At 40.3% G+C, this 26538-nt stretch overlaps 2 protein-coding genes across 2 annotated transcripts in view; one reads left to right on the top strand and one right to left on the bottom strand.

Annotated features, from left to right (window-relative positions):
- Positions 1-176: 176 nt before the first annotated feature.
- On the top strand, positions 177-16330 carry LOC124631704 (katanin p60 ATPase-containing subunit A1-like). The gene is made up of 9 exons (XM_047166253.1): positions 177-732; positions 9548-9780; positions 9894-10351; positions 11877-12056; positions 12405-12547; positions 12927-13036; positions 13351-13477; positions 13759-13890; positions 14436-16330. Exons 1-9 carry the CDS (start codon positions 551-553, stop codon positions 14500-14502), a joined length of 1632 nt encoding a protein of 543 aa, XP_047022209.1. The 5' UTR covers positions 177-550; the 3' UTR covers positions 14503-16330.
- The window catches only part of LOC124631702 (V-type proton ATPase 116 kDa subunit a 1-like), a 44290-nt gene continuing 33921 nt past the window's right edge, over positions 16170-26538 (bottom strand). Inside the window, exons 7-14 of the mRNA XM_047166252.1 lie at positions 26165-26315; positions 25510-25883; positions 25205-25314; positions 24987-25114; positions 24580-24797; positions 19497-19668; positions 18915-19083; positions 16170-18662 (exon numbers count right to left, since the gene is read on the bottom strand). Of these exons, the coding sequence (XP_047022208.1) occupies positions 18530-18662; positions 18915-19083; positions 19497-19668; positions 24580-24797; positions 24987-25114; positions 25205-25314; positions 25510-25883; positions 26165-26315 (1455 nt within the window). The 3' untranslated portion in view covers positions 16170-18529. The remainder of the gene's footprint in view (positions 18663-18914; positions 19084-19496; positions 19669-24579; positions 24798-24986; positions 25115-25204; positions 25315-25509; positions 25884-26164; positions 26316-26538) is intronic.

The following is a 26538-nucleotide window of genomic DNA, read 5'->3' as shown; positions in this document are numbered from 1 at the left end:
TTTTCTAGAAATCTAATAATGTATTAAGACCAGGTCACAAATATTCCACACTCATACGGCGGTCACAACAAAAGATTTGGGACATTAATGAATGTTTAATGGAAGTGATCGTAGCATGGCCGGTCATCGGCCGAACGGCAGTCGTGTTGTGGTCACCTTAACGAGTGGTCGTAGCCCGTAGGCGCGTAGCCGCGTAGCACGCCTACGATATATTGTAGCGATTTTTTTCTTGCTGCGTTTTTTAACGTAGTTAGGTGTAGTTTTGTAGTGTTTTTTATATGAAGTGCGTGTGTTGTACAGATTCTAGATAATAATTAAATCATTCAACATTTTACAAAATAATTTTATAGTAACGTAACTTTAACGTTCTTGTAAAGACAAAACAAAACACTGTCTCAATAAAAAAGAGTCAAAAAATAGATCGTTTAATTTCCCAATTTTTAAATTTAACTGCCTCCAACCGCAAAACAAAAACGCATCTTATTCCAAATTCAAACTCTAGAATCATCTTAAAACAAAACAAAATCGCATAATTTTCGAACAGTCTCAAATGTTTTTCCAAAATACAATGACAAATGACTCGAAGGCTGGTTCGGAGCCTCCCCGGGAGTCCACGGCAAAGGGCTCGTGGTCCCGTAAACCGAATGACGTCAAATTCGAGTTTGGGTTTGGAGTTCCATTGGGTGCCATGTCTGCTCATCCTGCCTTTCATTCAGCTTGGGATCTTGGCTGGTAAGTGTTTAGAAAAATACGATTGTTTTGCTCGAATTACAAATTACTTGTACAGATTGCTTTTACATGGATTGAGATCTGAGAAAGGCTTCGCAAAGTCAGTAAAGGCATCTGTTTTATTAGTTCTCAGTTGTGTTTATAGGTTTTCACAGATATGATTTGTGCCTGATTAAGGTCCAGATTTGGTTGTTTAAAAACTTCTTTGCACCTTGGACTTTGGGCTTTAATAATTTAAAATGTCATTTGTTTTATTAATACATAGGTAACTTCCATTTTGACAATAACTAATGGTATCCTAACGTCATGTTACCTATGTCCGAATAATCACATGTTCTGTCCTTTCAACTTTTAAGCACTAATAGCCTTTCAGTATGACTCACAATACCTATAGACCTGTCTGAAAACACTATGAATTATGACACAACAGTATAATTTTAACCATATGATGGTAAAGGTATGAGAAATGACCCATGGCGTGTGTCCATGTGACATTGTAAACAATGTTCTATAGGGATAGTGAGCACGCAAGCTATTGAGCCTTTTTTTAAAATGTGTAACCTAACTAGACTTTGTAATCTTTGAGGCTATGCTTGTGTCTGGAGTGACTTTTCAACGATAGTGCAATATGGGTGGAAACCGAAATCGTGATTTCTAGAAGCTAGGTCAACATCTTAACTATTGGGTTGCCGCTTATGATACATCAACATCATCTCACTCATGAGCCTTTTTCGCAACTACATAAGTTGGGGTCGGCTTCCAGTCTAACCAGATGCAGCTGAGTACCAGTGTTTTAAAAGGAGCGAACTATCTGACCTCCTCAACCCGGGTAACCCCTTGGTTAAGACTGGTGTCATACTTACTTATTTGCCGCTTTTAATACAATATGATGAAACAATTCATAATCAAAACTTATAAGATGAGTAAAAGTTCAGCCTATTATGTACCTCTATAACTTTACCACTATCTCACCTAATGGTTATGATGATGTGGTCGAAGAAGGAGGATTTTGCCTAGAAGCAGCCTATTTTACTCTTGACTCTTAGGTAAATGTGATAATATGATTACTCTACTTTTTATTTCTTTGTCCTGATTATAACCCGTGTATATTGTCACCTGTATTATCATCCTACGCAACCTTTAAAGTATTGAAGAATCTAGGGGAACCTTGGTCGTAATGGCATTACGCCTCGGTCAAGCCGTTTAGCTGAGCTCAATCGTAAAACCCAGCAATCTGTCCCACACACATAATAATATGACCATGAACATTGCTTGTAAATAGTTGTAACGCTTAACGTAAAATACATACATTTAACATCATTACAGAAACTTGGCTAGAAACTGTCTTAGACAGATTTCACCAAACGACTGCCTAATTTCAATGGAAGAGGATGTGTCGCTGTTTGTTTGTACCCAAAATACTCTGAAACTACTGAACCGATTTGCAAACTTCTTGCAAACGTCACTATTAGGAAACTACACTATCCCCGAGTGATATAGGTATTTTATCCGAGTATGAGCAGAAGTTCCTCCGGGATTCGGAGGAAAACAGCTTGTTACAAAAGAAAATCTTTAGTGCCTACAGCGAAAGTGCGGTTGTAATCGACTATGAAACCAATACTTATCAGTTTTCCTCTAGTCATTAAATTAAGGAGATTATAATAGTTAAACAAGGGTAATCCTACTTAGCTTTTACCTACAAGATTAGGGTCAAGCGTAATGTCCTGCGGAGTAGATTTTGGCGGATCACGGTCACCACACTCAAACCGTATAGGACTATTTTTATTAGCTTTCCTTTGCTTCCCGAGGTTACTTTTACCGCATGTGGATAAAAAGTAGCCCCGTATTCAAGACTGAGTGAAGATCACTCCCAGAAGATCTGGGAGATAAAAATCTTACTTCAAAGATACCTTGCAGCTATGTCCCAATAAAGATTATGGTACTATGTATTTTATAACTTCTCAATTCAATCATGCTCTCCATAAAGCATTACACTATTATTACACCACACATTCATAGACTTATGAAATATTTTTTTAAATATAATTACTGGCCAGTCTTAAACCGTATCTCGTGACCTCCTTCCAATGAGGTTTGATCAGCCCCGCGATAAAGAAACCAACTATTACCTACTGGCTGCTTTCTTATAATATCGTTCGTGCGGACGGAGGTACGTAAAAAGTTTGTAATTAGAAAAAAAAGGTATGATTCGTTGGCACAGTTTTGTGGCGATGAGTTGAATGATCATTTAATGATATTGAAGAGACTACGACTCATACACCTATTGGGTTCGGCATTCCTTCACAGTGATAGTTATTAAATGCCCCATCCTTCGTAAAAAAGCGAATACGTGATTTAACATCTAATTTCTATGTTAGCCTTTGTACCCTTTCAACAGCATTTCACCTACATCCCGTGGAAACTACTTCGGAAAGACTTCTTAAGACCAAAATGTACCAAGAGTCATAAGCTTTCTGGAGCTCTTTAACCCTTCCTTTATTGACTTCAGTTTGGGTCGATTAACTAATATAATAAAGAGCCAGCTATGTTAATATTGTAAAATTCCTTTTCAGTTTGTAGAACAATTAATAACAACACCAGATAATCTGCGAACATAAATCATAATGTTACCAGTATAACAACCACTAAGAAAGTATGTATTTCTGTCTCAAGGTGAAACTCTTTAGGCACTTCTTTGTTTTATGAAATTAGTTATTATGAATTACTTTCGGACGCTAATCTTAAGTAATGTAATTATATTTTTTAAACTAGGATATTTTTGTTTGTTTGTCCTTAGAATCATCGCAACAGTCACACCGAATACAACTAGAAATTCTTTGAATTTAGGAAAATATAGGACCGTAAAGTCACTTTCTATACAAATATAGGGAGGACAAGAGAAGAGATATGCGGAAGATATTGAATCTTGATCCGCCGAGCGGAAGACCAGAGTGCGTTACACATTAGACGGCCAAACGAAGACGTTGTTTGTTTCGAAGCTACTGAACCCATTTCAAAAAGTCGTTAATTTTTGGGAAGCTACACAATATCCCAGAGTGAAAAAGCTACACTATTCTATTTATCTATTTTATCCGGTTACGGGAAGAAGTACCCCCGAGACGCGGGTGAAACAGCTAGTTTCAAATAAACTGATAAAGAAAGTCTTTTCTTCATGTTTACTTTCAGCCTTTTATTTCTTGCATAAAAGGGGTGTATATCTACTCTAGTTGTACGGGTAGTCAGAAGCCAGTAAGTCTGACACCAGTCTAACCAAGGGGTATCGGGTTGCCCGGGTAACTGGGTTGAGGAGGTCAGATAGGCAGTCGCTTCTTGTAAAGCACTGGTACTCAGCTGAATCCGGTTAGACTGGAAGCCGACCCCAACATGATTGGGAAAAGGCTCGGAGGATGATGATGATCTACTCTAGTTGTAGTACTCAAGCTGTCAACCAGCCTGAGTAATGTTCAATACCATAATGTATGCAGACTAATGTTACTGGCATGTTACTGGCGATGTCTAGACTAGCACGGCACTCGTTAAGTAATTAATACTCCTGTAATTATTACTCCTTGGTTTTTCTGTACTTTGTTCGAAGTGAAAGTCAATTGATAAGTAATATTTTTCGCATTTAAAATACAATCGTATTGTATTTTAAACATCACACGGTTATAGTGCAAAGAAGATAGAAGTTGGCAATTGTTTAAAAAGGTTTGTTAATTAATGAGGAAGAATTTTCTCCTGGACGCAAAAAAAACAAAGTCTTTTCTTAGAGGTAATATTTATTTTCAGGCTGTTTTGTCGTCAACCATCCTATATGTTCAATACCATAACGTATGCAGGCTAATATTACTTAAGTCTAGACTGGCACGGCACTCGTTAAGTAATTAATACTCCTGTAATTATTACTCTTTTGTTTTTCAGTACTTTGCGGTAATGAAGAGTACGTGCTGTAGTGCTGTTGTTCCTATTGCATTGATATAACGTCTAGTGTTTATACTGTCTTTGAAAGCTATGGGGAAAAATTATTTTCTCTTTGTTTTGTAAACATACATACAATTTATGGTCATTTTACTGTAGTTTTCGAAATTATAGCGAAAGGCTATGAAAAAAATAATTTATGCTCAAAAACACGATAGGTACTAGCAAATATCACTATAGTTATTAGTGCATGAAAGTTAGCAGTGATATAAATGGATTAGTTAATTAACTAGGGAAACAAAGGATTTTTTTAGCAAAGTTCATGCGAGACATACAGTTGACAAGCACACTGATTTTTTCATTAGCTGACTCATATAAATTGCACACATGGTTTTAATTAAAAGGGATATAAAACTACCCACTAAAAGTATCAGTTTCACGCCAACTTTTTCAATGTAAACGACCATAACCTGAATTAAAACGTACATTCGGCATTTAAGTTTAACGGCCCGACCATTCGTCATGTTGCAGTCTTCGGCAAAACCCACGTACGTATCATCTATATCTGAAGTTCACACTTCTGCTCGAAATACATCACAGAATTCTAACCTTTATCTCCTTGGAATAACAGTCATATTGGCTTGGTAATACTTGGGAGGATGCTACAACTTGCGGGGTTTGGCTGCGTAGGCGCCTTTTTGTGTTCAATTATTCAGTTTATTATCCAATTGGTCTTGACACGCGCTAAGTGATACGTCTCAGTCATAATCAAATTCAAGATTTGTTTGTTATTTTGTTAGGGAGATACAAGGACTTTGAGGTAGATGATTTGTGATACCTACCTATAATAAAAAACGAGCCAAGTGCGAGTCGGACTCGTGCACGTAGGGGCGCATTTATAGATATCGAGCTAAAATGAGCAAAAAATCACGTTTGTTGTATGGGAGCCCCCCGAAATATTATAGTGGCAACAGAAATACATCATCTGTGAAAATTTCAACTCTCTAACTATCACGGTCCATGAGATACAGCATGGTGACAGACGGACGGACGGACGGACGGACAGAGGAGCGAAAACAATAGGGTCCCGTTTTACCCTTTGGGTACGGAACCCTAAAAAAGAGTAAGAGCACTTCTACATTAGCAGATTTTCCGAGCGGCAACGCACGAAGCGAACATGTTCTCAAATATTTTTCTTACAACAGCCGGTCCAAAAGATAGCATCTGGATTTGTAGTTTTTGACCGCGCGTAACAAAATCAGCATGCTCGACAAAATACGCTATAGTGTGAAAAGCTATCAAGAGGAAAACAAGTTTGATAGGAACGGGGAGTTAGGACTTAATATGGTCATTATGAGATACAAGATGCTTTAATTGTATAAACATGAATGTACATATAGTGTTCCTTCTGTATAGTCATTTTCTTTGGTTTTCGAAATTTAGAATTGCTACAGGTCATTGTTGTCTCACTGGCTTCCTAAGCGAACTATTGTGTTTACAGATTCCGATAGATTCAATACTGTTTTGTTAGCTGAAAACTACAAACTATGCAAAAATATAAATTGTGCCCTTTGTGAGCTTAAAGCAGCAGACCTAACATCCCGAAAGCTCCAATCATTTTACCATAGAACTATAACAGTCATCTAGGTTTAGGTACGTTCAGCTCTATAATGTTAGTACACCTATCTAGAACATCACTATCAGTTACCAGTTTACCACCAACGCATAAAACCTCCTTTGTCCAATGTCCACAAGTTCCCGATACACGTCTTCCATCGATTGCATTGCTAATGACATCGGTGATTGACCCCGTACTGTCTAGTCAATGAACTTTGGCACACATTTGGTGCGACCTGTCAAGTTTACCCCCGGGGTAAACACTTAGGTCAGTTACCTTGCAACGCTGCATGGAAAAGAGCTTTGAAGAGGCGTTCCAAATTCGGATTAGGCTTTTGAAGTTAATGCTGTAGCTATTACAGTAATAGTAGTTAGTAAAGAGGGTATAGGTAGGGTAGGTATAGCTTTGTTTGTAAGTTTATCATGCTCTTTTGTTTATTTCATCTGATCTGACCCGATGGTAAGTAATTATGTGGTCAAAGGTGGGGGTTACCTAGAGTAGCCTGATTGAAATTAGGGAAAAGGTAGATATGATTGAACTGAAATTGGGAGTTTAAAAGCTGGGAAAATATATAGTAGGGTAGATATTATCTGAGTATACGAAGTAGGCTCCTTGGACTTCGACTCAGCAGCTAGAATCAACTGAAGTGTAGCAACACAATCATTGATTTCTGCCTTGTCCTTCAGTTGAGAAATGGCCCGAATTAGTATTCATGAAAGAATTACCATAACCATAGCATGCCCAACTCTTTTCATGGACTAGAAGGCTGAAACGTTGGAAATGTTAAGTAATTCTAACATTACCGGCTCGTTAGACTATATGGCTACATAGTGCTAATTGCTACCAAGAAGAATTGTGTCATGTAGCAATACAACAGTTGTGATACATAAGTTGGATCAAGTAAAATATTATAGGTGGAGTTAAAGAAATGTGATACTTCGTTTTACACAAAACGAAGTATCCTGTTCCTGACATTCACCTTCAATGGCTTTTCCACATGGATTCTCGATGGTAATTCTAAAATATCAAGCACAAAGTTCAGTATAGTCAATGCCCATTAAATTGTACTATAATTATAGTCCACCTTTTTGGTCATTACAATACCTACACGACGATGAAACGAGGTTCACCGAAAGTAGACCAGTCAAGGACCTCAAACAAACACAAATTTATCATTCAAAAACTCATTTGTCGGCTTTTGAACTCTTTATGTACACGAAATAGGGGTCAATTTCCATGAACAGAAGTTTCGAGGGCAGCAAAGTCAAGTTTGTGTGGGATACGCATCGAATCTTGCGGTCAACATTAGTTTCCGCAAACGCATTGCCATGGCAACAGCCCAATAACAAACCTGTCAAATAGCACACTATTTTCCAACAAGCCGGTTTAACAGAAGTAATGACACACTTTTTCAACTTGTACACCCGTGAAAATTATGTTTTCGTGACCTCCCAGTGACCTCAATGTGGCTTTGAACATTCATACTTATGTACTTAGCAAATGCCATCAGATCTTTGAAAAGAAAAATGGATTTCGGATTCGGTGACTTCTTGTACCCGAATGTTGGGGGCCTACGACAGTATTTCGATCCCTTCGGGTACGTTATCTTGTCTTTGATCAAACGTTTTCATGGTTTCTAGGTTGGCGTTTTCTAGATTAGCAGTAGTTGAAAACGTAGTTATATTTATGTCAAAGTAAAGTTGGAAGGTAAATATTTTTTCTCTTAGCGTATTCAAGAGTAGATCTGCTGTACAATCATGGCTACGATCAGCTACGATAGAAGTTTTAAGGCGGCTTTCTTACTGTCAGATTACATATAGTTGACATCTAAATTATCTGCTTATGGATGCAGTAACCTTGTGAAGCATACTGTACAAAAAGCAAGGGATTTAACGTTTGTCACATCATATCTATGTGTAGCTAATAGGGTAGGAATATGATGAGTCATCAGCGATTTATGAGTCAGAACAACTATCCAAAGATGTTCGATCTTCTTTTGTCTTCCCAGCAGCACAGGGAATTCATCAAACCTTTATTATTATACTAGCTGATCCCGCGAACTTCGTATCGTTTAAACCTTCCCTGGAACTATACAAACATTTTAAAACCAAAAAATGCCAAATCGGTCCAGCCATTCTCGAGTTTTAGTGAGACTAACGAACAGCAATTCATTTTTATATATAAGATGGGTAGGTATGGATTATTACATTTTTCCATCATCGTAATTTTGGAAATTATACAAAATAGCCAAAGATTAACTGGTTAATAAAGTTATAAATCTATTTTCCTATAAATCTAAACAAAGAAGGTAACTATAATTTATAACTACACCCGATAGCCATACAACGCCAGCAACGAAGAGTAATTAATTCCTGAAATCAGGTCGACTTTATTTTATAGAGACTTGCAACTTTGTATTTTAAGGTAGGTTTTACACGAACAAGTGAGCTGTAGGTGTTGACAGATTGAGCAATGGCCTAAGGGCCTATAGGCCTACAGGCTTGCAGCTTAATTACTATTTAGAATACTTTATCGTAGCTCTTTTTAGTGAACATGACGAGTCAAATTTTATTTCCTTTTCGAGTTCGAAGCCCTAAATAGAAAGAACAAAAGGTTGTACTTTATTTGTCACAGGTCATCAGTTATCGGCCTTAGCGTCAATTGAAGATCACCTCAATGTCACAGTCAATTTCCACGGTCCTCAGCATCAATTTATTTTTATCCTGCTACCGTCTTTAGTTATTTTTATTAATCGTTTTTATATTGTTTCTAACTTTTCTTGCGATCCTGTTTGATGTCTTTTTTGCTGTGAGGCTAAATTTTGGTCATTTGAGTTTAATGTTAATCAATTTGCCTCTCCATTTTATCGCCGGGTAGTAATTTTCAGTAGTTGCAAGCGCGGCTGCTGTGCTCGAGGTCTCGGGTTCGACTCCCGGGTAGGGCCGAAATCGCTTTGTGGGTTTTCTTAAATTTTCACATAGCAGCTCGTAGTCTGGAAGTTGGTGATTGATTCACCCGTGCATCGGAGAGCACGTAAATGTCGGTCCTGCACCTGATCCCTCTCCGGTCGTGACGGATTGCAGTCTGATCGGGTTATTAGAGTTAAGGAATAGGGAGTGCACCTGTGTCTGCGCAAATGCTCGTGCACTATAATATGTCCTGCACAGCTGGCTAATTTCCCTAAATGAGAACTGCCGCCGTGGCCGAAATCGGCCGTGGACGCCATTAATAATTTTCATAGTAGTATTTTTTTACATGTTCACAAACATTTTTTTCACACAGTCCGTCATCCGGTTTCCACCAAATGGCCAGAATGATGGACCGTATGATGGTTGAGAGCCTCCAGCCTTTCGGGTTCGCGCGCATGACAGCCAGTCACAGTGGGGATAAGAAGGGGGACTCGGATCCACCGCGGGATGGGCTGAGGACAGAACGCAGTGAAACTAGGCGGGAGCGCGCGAAGGCCATGCCCCAAACACATGCCGCTTTGGGGACACGACATCCTCCCACGCAAGGTAAGCCCAAAATATTGTAGTTTCTGCAGAACCTGGTAATATTTGCAAATATCCTTTTGAATTGCAAATGATTTGATTATCCTATAGAAATTTTCATAAAAATCTCATTCCAGTTGTCAAACCAGTAGTCAACATCACCGACAAACCAGATCTACCAAAACAAACTTCAGATCCAACCACAGAGAAATGGGTGGGGACGCTCCGACGCCGCGACGCCACCATATTACCTTCAATAAGCAGAAAGGCATCTTTAGGCAGTGGAAGATTGATCAGCAGATCAGTGGACAGAATGCCTCGGACAGGGGGACGGACCCGACCACTAATTCCTATAAAACCGAGACTCAGAAAAACAGACGTGCCCAACGAAACACCTGACGTCACAATATTTGAGAAGGATGAGAAAGTGTTCGATGCGACAGGATATGAACTACATCTAGTGGAGACTTTGGAAAGAGATATCTTGCAGAGAAACCCTGATGTTCGCTGGAAAGATGTCATAGGACTGGATGATGCGAAGTCCGTTCTGCAGGAGGCCATGGTTCTACCGCTAGTTATGCCTGATTACTTTAAGGTAAGTTAGTGTATATCTGGTGATCCTCAAAGACGATAAAAATGTGAGTTATTCCATCAACCATGTTTGTTAAATTGTTACCTTATTGAGATGGAGCGTTTTCTATCTCTAAGGACATTAGCGTAATAACGTTAATTTTCTTTGACTCCAAATCTAACTGGTCGTCGAAACATCATGTCAAAACAATTAACGTAATGAAGCAATTGTGGAAACAATTATTCAGAAACATTATTCTGTGTGTTGAGGAAAATAAGGACATTTTGAGGACTTTACTTGGAGCAGTAAATCACCTTCCCAATCTTGGTGTAGCCTAGTTTAAATTGAGGATTTGCGTGAGTCGTGCCGGTCAATGCTCATTTGTTTGCCCGTTTCAGTAAAGTTGGCGTTTTGGCTTCGTGTGAGCTAATCGAATTATGGCTGGATGTAAAATTAATGGGAAAAGTGAATGTGCAGTTTTAGATTTTGTTTTATATTATGCAGTCATTTGTTTACTTTGTAAGGGTCGTATAAGAAGGTTGGGACATTGCGGAGCATACTGAAATAGGTAAAATTCGAGGGGCGTTCCATTGGAAATATCACGTTGATTTGAGGAGGGAATAGGGAAAATGATAGGATTTAAATTAAATGCAAGTATTGCTTAGTTTTACATTCCATGATAACATTAAATAGAAGTGGCATAAAATTACCATATTTACTTACGCTCCATTTGAAACGGTCAGTCTAGACGGAGAAATTATAATCTTGTCGCTTCTAGGGAATGTTATAAAAGGCGACTTTAAAATAAGTACTCTCAATTATGCAAATGTGCTCGTGTCACATTGCAATGAAATCAATATTGTCCTTGTTCATTGCAATTATGGCGAAAAGAGAAAATATTAGCTTTCATTTATTTATTTTTATGACCTTGACTTTTAGAACAATAGCGTCCAACCTATTTTTGGGCTCCATTATTACCACCTTTCGAGTAAATAAACACGCATATTCCATGATGACCTTTCTGTACATAGTGGTTACCCATATTTTAGCAAAAAATACGCCTATAAAATACTCTATTACGACTACAGAGAGTCGTTATTTACCTAATTAGCAATACTCATAAACATAATGCGGGTTACGTACTCGCGTTTCGCGTGACTTTGCTTGTCCAGTGTCGTGGACAATATCAATAATAGAGTCTGTGTACGCCATCAGGCCTTGAACCAGTCGAACGTGGTTATAACACGCTAGTCTGACTATGCCATAATCTAGGGTTAGATTGTTGGGTAAAATATATAAGACCTTAATATTTTTTGGTCTGATAACTATTTTTGTAAAGGTCGTTATTTTTTGTGTCTTTAGAGTTAAGGTATAATTAGTGGGAGAGAAAGATTCGATTCTGACGAATTTAAAACCTCCTCCTTTTTGGGGCGTCGTCAAAAAATGTCGGTAAACTTGTTCTGGATAAGAATTTACTAAGTCTTCCCTTATGTAGTTGTGTCTTGAATTGAATTTGTTAGAATATACATTAATATCCCTGGTTTCCCAGGGCATCCGTCGTCCCTGGAAGGGTGTACTCCTCACGGGCCCGCCAGGCACGGGCAAGACATTGCTAGCCCGGGCAGTAGCCACCGAGTGCCGCACTACATTCTTCAACGTGTCTTCTGCAACCCTCACCTCGAAGTACAGAGGGGATTCAGAGAAGCTGGTGCGACTGTTGTTTGATATGGTAAGGGTTCTGAAGTTAACTTGTTGCACTAGAAGGCCTGACTACAAGAATACGGAAGAATACATGACAATGGGGCGACTACAGTTTGTGAAAAAACTGCAGGTATGAAACAGTACTGTGTGGTCATACTATTTATTGAAAAGCGTCGTAGGTAATAAGGAGGTACCTGAGATTTGGTCTATGTACCTTAGTACATACTAGAAGAGTACAAGTTGGGACAGGGTTATTAAGAAAGTAAAGTGTTTATTGCCATTTACCAACTTTAGATACCAAGGTTTGCTTGTATTTTCTCAAAAGGTAATTCATCAGTCTCTAGCACTAAAACTTATTTGTTCTATCAATTTGCAGGCAGCATTCTACGCGCCTAGCACGATATTCCTCGACGAGGTGGACTCTCTGTGCGCGGTGCGCGGAGCCGACTCCGAACACGAGGCTTCGAGGCGGTTTAAGGCTGAACTGCTCATACAGATGGATGGATTAGCTGCGGCTTTGTAAGTTCGTGGTATTTCATGTAATAAGGGACTATGAATGTCGCCTTGCAATTTTCATGAGAAGGCAGAATTGTCCATTCTAGCTTGATTAATGTTTTGGTCTCTTTTAATGTACAACGAGAAATATGTTTTCTAACCAACTACTGCCTCTTTCAAGTAGTTATGTTCCAAGATATAAAAATATCAACTCCAGTTTAATCAGACATACAAATTGTTTAATCTTGTTTTGTTCTTGTATATTACATCGTATATGGATTTTATTGTCCAATCTAAACGGTGTTTACTTAGCCTTATGTGGCAAATTGGAACAACAAGAATTAAATTGCTATTCGGTAGATCTATGGACCGGAATATACTTATACCTACGCTTTTGTTTCAGCCACCGAGACAAAATAATAATGGTACTAGCGGCGACGAATCACCCGTGGGACATCGACGAAGCTTTCAGAAGACGGTTTGAGAAGAGGATCTATGTTGGTCTGCCAGATGGTAAACACAAAGAAAGATTATTTTTCTAACACGTTCGCATTGTATTTTGGACCTTATTTAATTTAACTATTTATGTAGTACTTACACGGTAAATAAATGACAGAAGAAGCAATATCATAAAATAATACATATGTAAGTACCTACTCCTCACATCTTCCAGTAGACCTGTAGTAGCAGTGCATTGATGTACACGAGATAATCAAATTCTTAAGATAATATTGGACCAATTGCACGGATCCCAATAATCGACTCCTGCTATCTATATTTTGTTTTATATTGTTGATAGTAGAACTGATTGCTGGTTTATTCTTCAGAGGCCACAAGAATACGCCTTCTAAAGCTTTGCCTGCGAGATGTGGTGCTTCACGACAGCGTGAGTCTGCAGGATGTGGCTGGCCAGCTAGAAGGTTATAGCGGCTCAGATATCAGCAACCTTTGCAGGTAATATGCTACTTGAGCATATAATTATTTGTAATTTCAATAACTTCTATGCTACTGTGCTTTTTTCTCAATTGAGGGCATTGCACAAAAGGGAAATAAAAAAATGAGACAGCAGATGTGGTTGAATATATATTGTATTAAGGCATTTAGACGTTGTTTGGCATTTAGAGATGCCTTTTTGTGGCCAATATTTGAACCCGATAAAGTAGGTTAGCAAAAAAAGATTGAAGAGGAGAAGAGACTGTGTGACTCCTTATTAATAAAAAAGAATTATTATTTAGAGACGCAGCAATGATGACGATGCGTCGCAAGATAGCCGGCAAGAGTCCAGACGAAATACGACAGCTGAAGAGATCTGAACTCGAAGCGCCGGTCTCCGCTGAAGACTTGAGCATTGCTATCGAGAAGACTAGGTAATATGCCTTGTTTACTGCTTCATAAATTTTTGGTTAAATTTTGATATACTTACATAAAAAGTTGTTGTCAGCGTAGTCTGATTACGATTTATTAAATTAAATTGTCGTAGAGATTAACCGTCTTACCACAAAAACTTTTAAAAGTCAGTTTAAGACTTGTCTAAAAAAATGTGAGATTATGACGTTGACATATGGTTCATTTTGCAGCCAAATTTTTTTTAGACAAGTGTAAAACAGGGGTTTAAGTTTTTGTAGAAAGGCCATCTGTATTTTTCTGCTGGTTAACTCGTTCATAGGCCTTATGCCACATAGGAAACCTCAGCTTTTGTTTTCTGCTTTTATTAACCATCAAATTATTACTCCCTTGCTGTGGGTGAAGTGGGAGAAAGTGTGAGATTCATGTTGACTAAAATCCATCCACTTTCCTAAAGTCTGTTTTCTCGAGTCACTGTAATTCTTTCGAGCAATACCGCTTTTTGCTCACCCTAGGGATTTTTGTGAGTCCTCGATGAATATTTGTTCTAAAAGCACTTTATTTCCAGGCGGACAGTATCAGACGCGGACGTGAGCCGGTACAACTCGTGGATGTCGAAGCACGGCTGCTCCTAGCGGCGCGCCTGGGCTCTCCGGGCCCTGCTGCAGCGACTGCGCACCGACTAGGTCTTCTAGTATCTGCGCCGTCTGTTAGGCTGATGATCTTTAAAAATAACTGATCTTTGGAATGCGCAGACTTTTGATACCCTGTTTGGTTAGTTGGTAGGATTATTTTGAATTTAATGATGTCATTGAATTTAATGATGTCATTGAATTTAATGATACGTCTTGGTTTCGACATTGTTATGGGACTTAATTGGATCCAAATTTTGGGATATGGTATTTATTTGGGGTATTTTAACATATTAAATTTGTCTAGATTTTGGCTGATTTGGCTTATTTTAAAATGGATTGGCAAAAGTTACACTTTGATATTTTTTACGTGAAAAAAATATGACAATGTGTAGAGAAAATTAATTAGAAATATTGGTAACCCTTCAACTAAGCAAAAATTGTTAGTGCTAATAGCGAGTTTACCATGATTTTTGCAAAATTATTTAGGTCTTATGTGGAGAAATTTAAAATAATATTTATTGCAGTTTTTTAGCTGCATTTTAATGGGTACAAATGTTAGTCTGCGTAAATAAAAAAAGAGGAAAACTTATTTTTTGAAATCTGATCGTCAGCCTAACTTCATATCGTTCGGGTAACTAAGTTAAGGAAGACATTTGGACTGAATTCAGTGATTTTAAAATTAATAAGTGAAAATTAAACGATTTTAATATTGATGATGGACGACTCGCGTTGGATTTTCGTACTCACTTTTGAACCGGTGTGGGGATTGACTGTGTTTTATAAAATAGTGGGGGGATAGGGGAAGGGTTAATATATCGGAATAGTTCTTAAATGGAGTTGACAAGTTGTATATTTTTTCCACAATCGCAAATTTATTTCACCGACGTGGTGTACAATGTGTTGTTGCTCTGAAAATCACTCACGGCATAGCTTGCTAGATTGACTATGCAATGATGTCATAAATTCAGGGAATATGAACAACTTCTGAACTACATATTTCGAAACTACACACTCCATTTATTTTCTACTCCGGTATATTAGGCGGGGTTTACATTGCTTTGATGAATCAATGTGGCTTCAATTTGAATTAAGAACATGCCTCTCGGTTTTCGAGTGACTATTACGTCATCGGCGCATTGAGCAAATATTTATTCAACAAAGCAAAGTTTTTAATTATAGATTTTGATATAATCTACATAAGATGCACATTGAACCGATAGTATTAGTTAAAACATTGTAAACGAATGAAGAAGAAATACAGGATTGTGGAAATTATATTATTGATTCTAGCAATGATAAGATTTTATTTCTTTATTTTAAACTCACTGATTGACGAAACACGCTAAATATTAGCAACATGAATGTAGTTTATTTTATCATATTTTATTCCAATAAACTCTCAATATTCTTAGATTTAGTTTTTAATTTATTAATTGAAATTATATTGTAGCGGTAACTTTTAACTTATGATATTTATAAACGATATATTTATAATCGATCGCTTTCTTTAATCGATTTATTTATTCGCTTGCCTGGATTTGACTATCGGCTTTTGGCAAATCATGATAATTTGATTTTATCTCGACGATATTACACGGCTTTACTTTTGCTATTTACTTAGTTCGATATTTATAAAAATGGGTGTTCGTTTGTAATAAAACAACAAGAATGGTCAAAATCTGTTTATTGAGGAATGGCGTATTATAGTGTAGTTATAAATTTATCTGTTTGTCTGCGTAAATATTTCAGTGTAAAATGTAGCCGTATCGTGCCGTTGGTTAACGTGTAGATAAAGGATTTTAATAAAGCTCTTATACAAAGTTTCATACAGTAGAGTTTGATTTCACTCATAAATTGATATGTCTCATAATATGTTAAGGCCACGAATTGGTCCGTTAGGTTAGTAACAAAATAATAAAAAATAACTAACAAGAAAAAATATAATATCCAACTATAATATTATGATTATTAAAATAAATATCTTTGTTTCACATTGATCATCCCGACTTTTAACAAAAGCCAGGTGTCTAAAATTATTTAAAATACCATCAAAATAAGATCAGATTTTTGTCCGAATCTTTAGCGAAGTGACTAATTAGAGATGTACCAACTAGTCGACTGTTCTAATCGATTTATTTCATTCGTTTGTTGTAATCGAACCAGTGACACTAGTGAACACATCTCTTCTACAAAATTATATTAATTATCACTATCCATGCGATTTACTAAAAATTACAAAGATGGAACATTCCTTATAATATTTAAAGAGTGAATACTTAATAGTTCGCTCGTTTTGAAGGCACTATAGTAATATTTACACGAGAAACAATCGCTCAACAAACATGCTGTAATATAATTTAAAGAAAACGTATCTTTGGCTAAAAATAAGATATACTTAAATTGTCGTTCGTACGCGCTCGCTCCGTGCTCTAATTCACTCGTCTATTTTCGAATGTACGATGATCTTTTTACCTTGAACTAATTACTGACTGTATCTGTATTTGTTTCTCGGTTAGTTATCGCAATGAGTCTCTTTAGGTTTTGTTGACAAAGAATGCATATTGAGCTCATCTCTACAGTAACTTCAGTATATTCAACAGACATCTTTGTATAGATGTGATTGTCAGAAAAAAAATCGATTGATGTTTTGTCGTCTATCGACGTTCTATCATGAAGTTGATTAGCTTTGCCCCCATCCTTATTTATTGAAAGTTCTGCAGGTCAGTTATATTATGATTCTCATTTAAATAATGGGGTAGGCCGATAACTGTTTCCTGTGATTCAAACTAAAATATTAACCATATTTAAATTCGGCATTTTCAAAGAGCAAGGGCGTATCGAACGGTCCATTAAACTTACTTAAACAAATAAAAATATATCATTCGCTTAGCCTAAAGTTTAAATATTTAAAGAATATTGTATTGTGATTTATAACATAAGTGAATACTATCATATCTCTTCGTTCATGTCACACGTCACATGACTCAATTATTGATGTCTTTTATTCCGAATTTGTACTAAAAGACTCCGAAATTACATAGTTTATTTCGGAATTGCTAGAACCATTCATCTGTTCACATCCTGTATTTAGAGACAATTTTGTAGATTTTTGGAGTATTCTGAAAGTCAATTTTATTGTTTGATAATAGTTATTTCGTGTCGATAGATATTTTTTTTTAATATTGTCTTAAAATACAGGGTGTTCTTATTCCTGTCTGTCATTGTATTATAAAATTTCACCTACTCTACTTACAATTCTGAAAAATCTAGCAACAAATTCAGAAAGACTAAGTTTCTAAGTTATCTAAAATTTTGTTTTGTACGTAAATGATAATATCCGAGAGCTAATTTTAATGTTGGAAGCTGTTGTATGCCAGTCGCGTATCCCGTTCACAAAAGTTCTTAGTTCGTAAAATATGCTAGAATTTGAATTATCTCTTTGGAGGCGACTAGTTTTATGGCTTACTAGTGTCTTTAAGGCACTTGTACAATTATTTGACTCCTCTGTTAAACACAAAACACATTCTTTAACATCAACAACTTTTGGACTTCATCAATCATCAAACTCAAAAAAAAATTGCCCACCCAATTTGACACCAAAACAACAAAGGTGATTTAACACATTGCGACTGACAATACACCTAGCTCCAACATCACCAGCATAGCCGAACACCTTCTCAGGCGGTATGAGTGGCTACTTCACGGAGTATGGAAAGATGAGCGGAGATGCCATAATACAGGTAGGTCAGGCGCCTTCTTCTAGGTCAAAGTACGGCGGGCCTGACCAACACGATCAGTCACTAGTGAACTAATGAGAGGATCTCGTTCTTTAGGACAGCTGTCAACGCATTTTGTGTTGCAAAAAATGGGCGGGTTCCAAAGAAGGCTTGTAAAGGCGGACCTAGTAATGTTTCTCGTTCCGACGGCGCGCATTTTAGCGCACTTCTTTCTTAGGAGATTTTCCGTTATGGCATCTCCGCTATTCATTTTGTTCTCCATGGGCTACTTATCCTAATTAGTCTTGAGGTCACTCCGGTGGACCGCCATTGGTCTCGGCGGCTGCTTTGCGCTCATCGTCCTCATTTTCTAGGATGTCGGTGAAGCAGAATGGCGCGAACGCATACCCTTGACCTTCGTAGAATTTGCTCATGAATTCCACCCTGGAATTTAGGATAGTTCGTGTTTGTTATTCTGAACTTTTAACTGGCATTTATTTATTGACAAACTAGCCTTATATTAAATAAAGTCTGACGAATTGATAGCGATTCATTCCCATCCATTTTACATTCCATCATGATGATGATGAAATTACCATGCATGCAATTTATCTTTGAAATGGTATCATCAAAGCTATCATGAACCACTTAGTTCATAAAAATCATACATAATAATATAAGGTTCAAAATACCCACCAATGCAACCGCAACGTATGTAGGAAGGCAGACAGGCCTTCCATGAGCACGAGTATGGCGAGCGTGAAGAACGCCCACACCGCGAATATCACGTACAGCTTTAGCGAGTTCACGCCTGGGTATCCCATACCCATGATCAGGACTCGCTGCCAGAGGACTGCTGATAGCTCTGTGGGAGACAGGAGAGATGGTACAATTGGTAACGCTTTGAAAGCTTTTTAGAATTTGTTATACTTGCAACGGAGTTTTAGATAAGTAAACTTAATTTCTTGAGTTTAGATAGAAGAGATTGAAAGCTACACTTTTTAATTTTTAACGATTAGTATTCGACCGCGAAATAGAGTCAGGGAATAAACCTATGTATATTATATAAGCTCACAATGTTACTGTTTGGACTAGTCCGGACTGATGCTTACCTATAGCTATGATACCAAAATAATGATTGACTCCTTACAATTCAGACGTATAATCTCTAAACCCCCATGTGAGTTAAACCTTAAACAAACGCGATCCCCTGTTTATTATAAATCGATTCTAGTTAAATCAAGGTCTCTATTTTTTCAAGAAAACAGATCAACTCACGTGCATGAGCCAGCGACAACGCCCACAGGCGCAGATACGACGCTGTATGAGAGACGGCGCCAAGCACGTACTCGATGGTGTGGATGCACTGCGTGATGAGTTCCTCCGCCATGCCACCATCATGACCTTCCTTCTCCACCTCCTCGCCTGTCTCCACACCTTGTTGGTATTGCTGGTAATTAAGATAAGAATAGGTGAATAAAGGAAAGGCTTATGACCCCGTGCTGATGTTAACAAGACAGAGCGTCCTCTGCCCCATTTAGTTGATATAGGTTCTTAAAGAGAGAGAGCTAATGTTGGCTATTGATTATGATTGTCGTCGGAAAGCATGTGTGATAGGTGCAGTTTGCTGAAGACCGAACCTGGGGGTGAACTTTAGGGAAGGCCTCTATTCAACAGTAGCTGAAGCGACGCGATGTTTATGAGGCAAACTCTTTCTTTGAAAGACTTTTAAGACTCACAAGGCAAAAATGTTATTTTATTCGAAACAATTAAGCAATACGGATGAATTAGATTAGGTTGGGATCAGCCCAAGTAAAAACAAAATACCTGTGGTGACCTACCTCTTTCGCCACTTATTGGTACTGGCCGGCTGGTTTGGCAGCTACGTTCGTAAAATGAAGACTTGTCAAACCAGTCGGCAGTTGGTTTTTTCTCTTTGGTAGGAAGAAAATGTATATTTTTATTGTCTCAATTTATCCTGTAAATATTATGTAAATATATCGATGTAAATACCAAACCCATTTATATTTCTTCCTACATTTGGTGACCCCGTCTGAGCACGACAACAATGTCGATCAGCAAAGCCGACGTTGACGGTGCTGAGACTAGCAAAGTCGGCATCGACGCTGCGGAGGCATGCCGCGTGGGCGTGCGAGTTCCACCGTTTTACCCTGAGAAGCCGGCGCTTTGGTTCGCGCAGATGGACGCGCAATTCGCGCTGGCGAACATCAAAACCGACGAGACGAAATACTTCTACGTCACGGGTCACCTCGACCCGAAATACGCCGACGTCGTCGAAGACATAATCGCCAACCCGCCCGCCAGCGATAAGTATGAAAAGCTCAAGGCCGAGCTCATCAAGAGGCAGTCAGCTTCACGCGAGGAGAAGGTGAAGCAGCTTCTCATGCACGAGGAGCTCGGCGACCGGAAGCCGTCGCAGTTTTACCGGCACCTCCTCAACCTCGCCGGTCCAGGTGTTCCCGAGGAGTTTCTGCGGACGATGTGGACGAGCCGTCTGCCAGCAGGTACGCAGACCATAGTGGCGTCGCAATCCAAGCTGGACTTGGCCGAGCTGGCCGAGTTAGCGGACCGTATCCACGTCATCACCGGTCCCGCGCAGGTGGCATCAACAGCTGCCGTCGCCACTGCACCGTCGTCGTCCACCAGCGGTCTGCACGCCGAGATCGCCGCGCTAAACCGGCAGATGCAGAAGATGGCGCTCAAGCTCGAGAGGTTATCCCGCAACAGAAGCCGTTCCCGTAGTCGCTCACGTCACCGGTCCAGCTCCAGAAGATCGCAGTGCTGGTACCACCAGCGGTTCGGTGATAACGCTAAGAAGTGTATTAAACCGTGCGACTACACAACGTCGGGAAATGCGCGGGGCAATCTGTGATGGCGGCCGATGATTGTCCGAGCGCTGGTCGCCTCTTCGTCACCGACCAAAGGTTGAAGATACAGTTTTTGGTTGACACCGGCAGCGACCTCAGTGTATACCCCCGGTCGGCGATTCCGCGACGATTAGGAAAAACAGAGTATGAACTGCGTGCAGCAAACGGCACTGTGATAAACACTTACGGTTTTGTGAGCTTAACATTAAACCTAGGGTTGCGCCGCGACTTCGCCTGGCGATTTATTGTTGCAGACGTTACAAGGGCGATAATAGGTGTGGATTTTTTGTCTTATTATAATTTGGTTGTCGATTGCAGGAACCAACGCCTCATCGACAACCATACTACGCTCTCCACCCCGGCGTCGCCTGTCCGCCGCTCTGATGATGTGTCTTCGGTGAGGGTGAGTCTCGGTGATTCCGCGTTTACACACATACTGCGGGAATATCCCGACATCACTCGACCTCGCGGCATACACGACACATCCAGACACAATACAGTACACCACATTCGTACTACGCCAGGGCCACCAGTATCTTCATCCCCACGCAGATTAGCACCGGACAAATTAAAAATTGCGAAGGCCGAGTTTGATGACATGTTGCGGTCCGGTATCTGCCGTTTATCCGAGTCACCGTGGTCGTCGCCTCTTCACCTCGTTCCTAAAAAGGGCAATAGATGGCGCCCTTGTGGCGACTACAGGATGCTGAACGCACGCACTGTCCCGGATCAATACCCTATCCGGCACATCCAGGACTTCGCGCACAGCTTGTCTGGCTGTACCATCTTCTCGCAGATTGACCTAGTTAAGGCTTATAACCAGATTCCAGTGCATCCGGATGACATCCCGAAGACTGCGATCACGACTCCGTTCGGGCTTTTCGAATTTCCGTTCATGACGTTCGGGCTTCGAAATGCCGCACAGACGTTTCAGCGCTTCGTGGATGAGATGCTCAGGGGTTTGGACTTTACATACGCATATCTTGACGATTTTTTGGTGTTCTCGAAAGACCAAAAGACGCACGAGCTGCACCTGCGTCAGCTGTTCACCAGACTGCGAGAGTATGGTATGGTCATCAACAGTGCTAAGTGCGTCTTTGGTGCGTCGGAGGTTAATTTTTTAGGGTATCACATCTCTTCCAAAGGGACGAGACCGTTGCCTGCCAAAGTTGAGGCTGTCCAGAATTTTCCTGAGCCAAAAACGGTCAGGGAGCTGCGCAGATTCCTCGGGATGCTAAATTTCTACCGCAGGTTCATCCCGAATGCCGCAGCCTGTCAAGCACCTCTCAACAGCCTGCTCTCCGACTCCGTGAAGGGTTCGCACCCTGTCAATTTCACAGCGGACCAACGTGAGGCGTTCCAGGGCTGCAAGGACAGTCTGTGTCGAGCAGCACTGTTGGCGCATCCTGACTGCACCGCCAAGATGGCGCTGGTCACGGATGCGTCTGACAAGGCTATAGGTGCAGTTCTACAGCAGCGTACCGGAGGAGCATGGGAGCCTCTGGCATTCTTTTCCAGGAAGCTGAGCGACGCGCAGGTTAAGTACTCTCCTTACGACCGTGAACTGCTCGCTATTTACGAGAGCGTGAAGTACTTCAGGCATATGCTGGAGGCTCGTGACTTCGTGATCTACACGGACCACAAACCTCTCACATTCGCCTTCACCTCTCGTAAAGAAAACTGTTCCCCACGACAGTTCCGTCACCTGGACCTGATTGCTCAGTTCACTACTGACATCAGGCACATCTCCGGGAAGGATAATGTCGTGGCGGATACCCTTTCGCGGGTTGAGGAGATTACTCAACCTGTGCCCGTCGAGAGGATCGCTGCAGCACAAGAAGATGACCAGGAGCTGCAGCAGCTGCTCGCCGGGGACAACTCACTGCGTCTGCAGTTGGTTAGCGTCCCAGGTTCACAACAGCAGCTGTACTGCGACCTCAGCAGCGGCACGCCTAGACCTTTTGTACCCAAGGAGCTGCGCAGGTCAATTTTTCTCAGCCTGCACTCCTTGAGTCACCCTGGTACTAAGGCGTCTGCCAGGCTGATTGCAGCCCGCTATGTGTGGCCTGGGGTTAGGAAGGACTGTCGTAACTGGGCTCAGAGTTGTCTGGCTTGCCAGCGCTCTAAAACCACACGGCACGTCTCTGCACCACTGCAGACCTTTAAGTTGCCCCAGGCGAGATTTGCCTTCATCCACATTGACCTCATAGGACCTTTGCCGCTGTGTCAAGGTTTCCGGTATTGTCTCACCGCCGTCGATCGCTTTACGCGATGGCCTGAGGCAATACCCCTGGCAGACATCACTGCAGAAACCGTGGCAAAGGCCTTACTGGGTGGATGGATTGCCCGATTCGGCTGCCCATCGGATATCGTTACCGATAGAGGTAGGCAGTTCGAATCGGCCCTCTTTAAGTGCCTATCCGGCATTGCTGGCTTTCAGCATCGTAGGACCACTGCCTACCATCCAGCCTGCAACGGACTGGTGGAGCGATTCCACCGTCAACTGAAGGCTGCAATCACCTGCCACGCAGGCAGCAGTTGGGTGGAATCTCTTCCACTTGTGCTGTTAGGAGTGCGCAGTGCCTTCAAGGAAGACGTACAGGCTTCCGCTGCCGAGTTAGTGTTCGGCCAGCCACTGCGCCTTCCAGGCGAGTTCTTCGACCCGCGGGTCGAGGAAACGGTCGACATGACCGATTACCTTTCTAGGCTTCGGAGTATTGTCCGGAGTTTGCAGCCAGCACCAGCAGTCAGACACAACAGCCGCTTCAAGACATTTGTCTTCAAGGAGCTGGCTACAGCCACGCACGTGTTCCTTAGGGACTGCACTGCTGGTGGTGGTCTGAGACCGGCATACTCTGGACCTCACAAGGTGCTCGAACGAGGTGACAAGGTGTTCAAACTACTGGTGAACGGTAAACAGGTCACAGTATCGATAGACCGCATCAAGCCGGCCTTCATACTGCGTGACCCTGACACCACAGCACACTCACCACACAACACTATCGCACATAACTCACCACAGTCACCACTCGACAATAACACTCATCACTACTCACCTGACGCGGATAACCGAGGCTTACCTTCGGCTGACGATGGCGTCATCAGAACGACGCGGTCAGGACGTCGCGTCCACTTCCCAGCTTATTATCGCCCTTGAAGGTCTCTGGGGGGGGGTGATGTGGTGACCTACCTCTTTCGCCACTTATTGGTACTGGCCGGCTGGTTTGGCAGCTACGTTCGTAAAATGAAGACTTGTCAAACCAGTCGGCAGTTGGTTTTTTCTCTTTGGTAGGAAGAAAATGTATATTTTTATTGTCTCAATTTATCCTGTAAATATTATGTAAATATATCGATGTAAATACCAAACCCATTTATATTTCTTCCTACATACCAAAATATTTTTTTTCAGAAATATCCCCGTAAATATTAGGGTTTTACTCATGCTTGATACTTATACTTATTAGGTTCTTTACCTTCCGTTTCTTAGCCATAATCATCTTATACACCGGTTTTCCAAACAGCATAACTGGTATACACAGGAATCCTATAGCTAGGAAAGTCTTCTGCACTTGATCCTGACCATCGTACATCATCGCACGACAGGGAGGCTTGTCTTCAGAGCTCTTTAGTAGCATCATGTTGATGAAGATGATCAGCACTGATGGAGCGCAGGACGTGCCTGATGCTGGGTCTGAAATGAAAATAGTAGATACTGAAGCATGTGTGCTAAGAACTATCTATGGAAATAGTATTCCTTTTGCAAGGCAACAATAGGCTTCCCTAACAAACTACATTTTACCAACTTTAAAAAAATTGTTGTGTATTTCTAATACTAAACTCGTTGGTAGGTATTTGCTTTTCAGTCTAAGTTTTTACATACCTTCGGCCACTGCCGAGTACATAATCCACTTCATGAACATCAGCAAGCACAGGTACCAAAACAGCAGCAGCAAAAATAAAATCTGCGGTATATACTGCAGGAATATCATCTCTTGCTTCTTGAAGAAGCTGTGGAACAAAAAAATCATCATTTACATCATCATCACCACTGATCGGAAACATACTAAATATTCTAGTTTCTATGAATACAGTAATTACTTGAAGTTTACCACACTCATTGTTACACCGAACGCCATATGGATCACACCGAATATGATCGACAGTTTCATCTTGAATGAGTTTAGGAAAATTATGTTGTTTGATGCGAACTGGAAAAGAAAAAAAATCACTGTAATTCTAAGTATTAATTTAAATTCAACCTTCCTTGTAATTAGTGGTCTGCCTAGGTCCTGAACTCAGCCATTGAAAAATGAAAATAAATAATTTTGGAGGCTCCCATATGACAAACGTGATTTCTATATATAATGTTACAGAACCCCTAAATACAATTTCTAAGTTCTCACCTGCCAAGCAGGGTCCAACCCAAACGGATAAGGCGTTTGTGTATAAGCCGTCTTAGGATCCAATTCTAACATAGTATGATTCTGCAGTACACCATCTTCATAGACATTCCGCCAACTGGTTCCAAATATATTCAGCGATTTTGAAAACATGTCATTGTATATAAGCCCAGTGTAGATGGAGAATATTCCCATTAGAAGAATGATGTATCGTCCGCCGAAGAATATGTTCCATATTTCGTTGTCTGTCTGGACTTTGGAGAATTTCTTTTCGTAAATGACTAGGATGGCGGCGAAGGCTGTCATGATGATGCCATGGCCGACGTCCCCGAACATCACGGCGAACAGGAACGGGAATGTTATGATCGTGTATAATGCTGAAACAAGAAATGTAGACTTTAACTTGATAGACTCGTAATCAAGTACTTCATTAAGATTGCAATTGTCAACGGAATCATCACAATTAGACGTCAAACTCAGCTTTAAAATTCTAGGTACTGGTAAAAATATATAAAAGTGAAATTAACAAGGCTTGCGGAGGGTTGCACTATTAAACTTAAACGGAAGCATTTTCGTTTGTTTAATCGCAGATTTCACCAATGGTCCACAAATTCACGGCTGGTTATTGTTTAGTTATCGTTAAATGGTCCAAAATTACCTGGATTGACTTCTCTGTAGCTGGCAATTCCATAGGAATCAATCAGGTTCTGGAAACCCCTTGTGAATTTGTTCGTCCTGTTGAAGGTCGGAGGTGTCTCGTGTGTTGGTACATAGTGTAGGATCGATGGGATGGGACTGCCACTTGCTTTCTGAAAGTTAACGATATTATATACTTTTCTAACTACAAGTCTTATTTTCAATCTATCAAAGAGGCCACTAATAAGTGGCGCCCATGTTGCCACAATTTTGTCTTATCTACTCACACTGAACTTTTGCGTAATTGTTAGTTCATTATTTAATCTGTTCATGTTCTGTCCACACAAACAGGTTAATAAAGTCTTAATTCCGTAATAGGCCACTGTCCATATAGGC

Source organism: Helicoverpa zea, chromosome 7 (assembly GCF_022581195.2).
Source record: "Helicoverpa zea isolate HzStark_Cry1AcR chromosome 7, ilHelZeax1.1, whole genome shotgun sequence".
NCBI lineage: Eukaryota > Metazoa > Arthropoda > Insecta > Lepidoptera > Noctuidae > Helicoverpa > Helicoverpa zea.
The sequence above is the reverse complement of the archived record's forward strand: the minus strand, read 5'-3'. Positions and strand labels throughout refer to the sequence as shown.